The following is a 4,959-nucleotide window of genomic DNA, read 5'->3' as shown; positions in this document are numbered from 1 at the left end:
TCAAGTGATTAAGAGTTTATCCTCTGTTGTCCCGGATTCTGGTTTCGATTCTCGCTCATCCCGAAAATTTCTGAGAACAAATACTCATTTGTAAGGTTATAAGTCATAATTGTCAAAAAAGAAGAAGAAGAAATACCGAGCTTTTCGCACTGTCATGTCCAGGGGCGGATCTAATAAGGGGCATCGGGCGACACGTGTCCCCCCTAAAATCAAAATTTACGTTTTTTCACCATTAATTTTTTTAAACATATATGAAAGTGCCTCATAAAATTCAAAATCATAAGAGCGTTTTTTCAAAATTTCCTTGATGTCCCCCTAAAAATATATATTTGAATCCGCCCACGCTCATGTCAACCTCCTGTTATACCAAATTCTCGTACCTTATTAATGCTAATTAACGGTGGCATCTTATAAATTGCCAAAATTTCGCAGAATTTCCCAGGTAACTAGAAACAGAATTAATAAACGGCAAGTATACTATATTTAAACACACAGCAACATACATAGTAGTAAGTACTGATGATGTGTTGCAGGGACACACACACATGCTAGCTAGGGTTTTCAAAACCCTACTGACATACTAACATCTCAAAACTTAGTACATACTATTATTATCTGTATATATTTCACAAATATACATAAACTACTACATTATATGCTACACCACCATTTTATTTAGGTTTATAGACCCTGCTGCATATTTTTTTTATCATAGCTCCATGATCAGTTGGGGATGAGCTTGAAAGGAGGCTTCACAAAGGTCGGTGCTGGATCGTAATTTCCGTAATCTTTTGTGTTAACCCTCAGAAGCCTTCCATGGATAATATTAAGCTCCTCTCCTTGGTGCAGCTGCTGATGCCCCTTTATATGCTCAAGAAAGAAAGAACATGATTTTTCAGATTAATTAAGTAGCATTAACAGAAAATTATGCAATTAGTGATTTTTTTTGCAGTAACCATATATTGTTGCTGATCTCGTAAATTATTTTAGTCCCGACTGTCTTGCAAATTTAACCGTCTTTCTTAAAATTTATTCATTTTAACCCCGGATATTTTAAGATCCTAGCTAGTTCCGCTTCTAGAGCAGTGTTAGGTAGTGTATATCACTACAAGAAATCATGTCATTTACGACGGGTTTTTTGAACTGGAATCGTTGTAATTAAGGCATTTACGAAGGAAAAAATTGAGGCAATCGTCGTAATTGAACTGCAGCATATTGATATTTTATGATGAACAATATCTGACAATTTTATTAAATAAGCCACAGAAACCACAAGAATTGAGAATATTAAAGATAATTTAATTAGTTTTCGAAAGTAAGATTGAATCCAGGTTAAGTGAAAATTGAGTAAAAATATATGCATAATAATAATAATACTGAAAGACCTTATATGTTGAAGCCATAGCCTCCTTCTCCAAGTTGTTTACAGATCTCAATTGTCTACCTGCAATCAAAGACAGATTAATATCATGTCAACTTTGCATGACACGCTACAAGAAACATGGTCTTTACCGACTGCTACTAAACCGACAGTACCAGGAGTAAACTCCGACTAAGCACATTAATGCAAACTACACAACACTGCAAACACCAAAGAGATTTGATGATCCAGACACAAAATTACCTGCAGAACAAGTTGATGAAAATGAAGCTGATATGAGGAGAAAAAGGAAACAACACTTTTTAAGAAACATGAAACTGGCCATGTTCAGAAACTTTTGTAGGCTGATCTGTATCTAGTTAAGCTTTTCTGTAATCTCACTGCAGAGAATCTCAGATTAAATTTAAGAGTAGTGTCAGAGACTCAGAGTACTATTGTTGGTAGAAGTTATGAAAAAATGGATTGTTTAATATAAAGAATGAGATCCCTGTACATTCTTTTAGTTAATTTAAAATTTTGAAGTTGGGTGGAAAGTTGAGAAAAAGCACTTTAGCTGTTGTTGGGGCTCTAAGTCTAAAGAGTTAGTGGAATGACTAGTTTATATTAACTAATCTAAACAGTTATTTGGACTCTCTAATTACTTAGAGGTGGCATCAATTATAACACCTTTTTGCTGTTTAAATTTCATCAGATATTAGTGCATGTAAGACATTGTGATAAGAACAATCTTCTTTCTAGTTCATATCTTCTTATAAAATTAAAAGAATTATTGCTAGTGCAAATTATAGTAACTCCATTTGTGCAACAAACTGAACTGCATCCCTAAATGATTGCAAAGCAAAGTTATCATAGAATTCCAATGATATCAGTTCTTCTGATTTCTAAATTTGTAAGGGTCCTGGTGCCTGTGCAGGGAGATTTCGCGGATAATATTAACATTGTTGAACTTTTACGTATATTGATGTGAATGCAGGGAGTTATAATCACTAAATGATCTTCTGAAGAAGAAACTAGTCTCAAAAAAGGTTATTCCAAAACAAAGAAAGGACTTGATCAGATTCAATTCTAAGTTCAAGCTAACTTTCAGTTTTCCAGAATGAGTTGAGTTGATTTTGTTAAACTAACAAATTTTGGCAATTAAACTCAGACTCGAATTCTTAATAAATAATGTGAGTTGAATCGAATTCAAACCTAACTCAAGATTAACGTATAGAGTCCGTCGATCAATTTTACAAGGTCAATTCAAATCAGGTTCAAAATAGTACAGAACAAAATATTCAAGTTGAATTTATCATCAAACTTTATCATGTTCAAGTTCAACAAAGTTAGAGCCCTAGAAAGGATCCATTATTAGAGAGGTTAGTGCTTTCAAATTAAGCAGAAAAAGAGGGCTGGTGAGGGAGTAGGGTCATGTTTGTTTTCTCATTTCCATTCAGTAAGATTAGGCAGCCATAAACTAGTATATTTAGAGGACTAGTGGGTCAAATTTAAGGATAAAGACAAGAATAATGGACCAAATAATATGCATTTGAGAGGACATTGGTGGAATATAAAGAGAAGCACTATTGTGCTTAAAATATCAAACTTGACCTCTTTTCTAGTAAACAAGTGTTAGCTAAGGCAGCTTCCCTAATTCAAGTTAATTGTGGTTTTCATGGTAAATGCAACTTAAGCAATCATAGTTTGATCAGATACTTGTATATGTTATGACATTTGGTCACTCAGTTTTCTCCATTGTCTGCTTAGAACTGATGACAATGTTTCTACATGTTAATTACTAAACAAAGAAGCAAGTTAATACGTCTTGGGTTTGATTCTCACTCATCCGAGATCTATTTAAGAATGGATACTACTGAAAAAATAACAAAGAAAACGAAGAAGCATTCAGTTGGCAAAGCTCTTACCTGCGCAAGATTGAGTTTCTAGAAAAACAAGATAGCAAGACTGAAACACAAAAACAAACTAACCTATCATAATTTGATCAGATACTTGTATATGTTATGACATTTGGTCACTCAGTTTTCTCCATTGTCTGCTTAGAACTTATGAGAATGTTTCTATATTTTAAAACACTGAAGAAAAGAAGATAAAAGAGGGTTGCAATTGGAACAATAATGACCAAATGAGGAACTTCATTCATTGCAAAGGATCCGAATCTGCAAAAAAAAACATAATCTTCAGTTCCTATCTGAAAAATGAACAACAGCTGCTTATTTATCATCTGAAGAGCTTAAATAACACTTTGCACTACAGAAATTTGTTTTTGCAAACTATAAGAAGGCATGGGGTCTGCAACATATAGCTGTTTTATCTTGCTATGAATGACTAGAGACCTAAACGCTGGAACACGTCTGTGATAAATGATTGCTACGAATCATGGCCAGCATATTTACAAGTGTGTAGGAATGGAAATGCACATAGAGGAAATGGCTGTACCAAATTTTACTGAAAATGCTGAGGAATCGGCTCCAGGTCATATTTCTCGGAAAATTCTGTGAAGCAGAATGGGCAAGTGTTTCTGCAAAATAGTCCAATTAGTAATAGACACCATCTCCAAGTAGTACTATAATGTACTATTTAAATTTTTAAAAGGTATAGGAAATCATCTTACTGATTCAGCTTCAGAAAACAACTCATGTGAATCATATGGCCAAATGGAAAACATGTAAAACGATCTGATATATCAAGTAGATACTGCAATATTTAGGTTCAAATCAACGAGTGCATACAAATTTGCATTATGTGAAAAGCCAAAACTGCTATATGTAAACTCAAAGCAGATAGGACAATCACGAGGAAGCACGCCTTCAATGCACTTGTATATTTTCGGTCTGCAACACTCTGGAAAAGATAGAACGCGGATAAATCCTAACAAACACTTTCATTTACCAAGCTTAAGATCAACATGAAACCAAAAACACAAGTTCAAAAAGGAATCACACTATTGCAGTGGGATGGTTGGGCTTCCAGACGAAATTTTCTAATACAGAGAATGAGATAAAATCATGAGTGCAGTAGGGTGACAAGCAATAGAAGCATTCTCTAAAATCCCCCACCAGTCTTTGGAAACTGGCTTTTAGATATTTGTCAAATAACCAATAGCGCAATGAAAATCATACAATCTTTTTTTTAATTAAAAGGGGCCTAGCACAACATCTCACCGCCATGACCCCCAACTTAAATCCCATTAAAAGGGGGCTAGCACAACATCCCACCGCCATGACCCCCAACTTAAATCCGATCATCTACTTGTAATCGAACCTAGGACCTTGGGGTGGTAAGCCCCTAAAGTACAGGCCTCAACCAAATAAGCTACCTGGGGTGGGTCATCATACAATCTTTTTCCGGTTAAAGAGAAAGAGAATAACAGGAGACTTATCAATGAACTACAACATCAATTCTTTAAATCTCATAGCAAAATGAAGAAACATTAAAAAATTGAGGATAGTTCAATTTATAAGATTATGTCAATGCCTTAATGTGAATTACGCCATTCACTCACCTCCTGTTCAGTGTTGCAGAGCGAACATTTGAGCTGGAAATCACCCAACATCCGATGATTACATGAGGTCAAAAAA

At 34.7% G+C, this 4,959-nt stretch overlaps 1 protein-coding gene and 1 long non-coding RNA gene across 2 annotated transcripts; both read right to left on the bottom strand.

Annotated features, from left to right (window-relative positions):
* Nucleotides 1-463: 463 nt before the first annotated feature.
* On the bottom strand, nucleotides 464-1,937 carry LOC141684776 (protein CASPARIAN STRIP INTEGRITY FACTOR 1-like). The gene is made up of 3 exons (XM_074489896.1): nucleotides 1,625-1,937; nucleotides 1,386-1,444; nucleotides 464-861 (listed from the first exon to the last, which is right to left on the bottom strand). Exons 1-3 carry the CDS (start codon nucleotides 1,704-1,706, stop codon nucleotides 724-726), a joined length of 279 nt encoding a protein of 92 aa, XP_074345997.1. The 5' UTR covers nucleotides 1,707-1,937; the 3' UTR covers nucleotides 464-723.
* A 1,443-nt stretch (nucleotides 1,938-3,380) lies between these two features.
* LOC141682511 (uncharacterized) lies at nucleotides 3,381-4,592 on the bottom strand. Its single transcript, XR_012559804.1, has 3 exons — nucleotides 3,993-4,592; nucleotides 3,818-3,899; nucleotides 3,381-3,537 (listed from the first exon to the last, which is right to left on the bottom strand). It is a non-coding gene; the product is annotated as an uncharacterized LOC141682511 (long non-coding RNA).
* Between the last annotated feature and the right edge of the window lie 367 nt (nucleotides 4,593-4,959).

Source organism: Apium graveolens, chromosome 9 (assembly GCF_009905375.1).
Source record: "Apium graveolens cultivar Ventura chromosome 9, ASM990537v1, whole genome shotgun sequence".
Classification (NCBI taxonomy): Eukaryota; Viridiplantae; Streptophyta; class Magnoliopsida; order Apiales; family Apiaceae; genus Apium; species Apium graveolens.
This window is presented reverse-complemented; position numbering and strand designations above follow the sequence as displayed.

Excerpts from the sequence above, each read along its gene's own strand:
- LOC141684776 (XM_074489896.1), bottom strand. The coding sequence starts at position 1,706 with ATGGCCAGTTTCATGTTTCTTAAAAAGTGTTGTTTCCTTTTTCTCCTC. Across the intron at positions 1,445-1,624 it reads TTCATCAACTTGTTCTGCAG|GTAGACAATTGAGATCTGTA; the intron begins GTAATTTTGTGT and ends CTTTGATTGCAG. Across the intron at positions 862-1,385 it reads CTATGGCTTCAACATATAAG|GGGCATCAGCAGCTGCACCA; the intron begins GTCTTTCAGTAT and ends GAGCATATAAAG.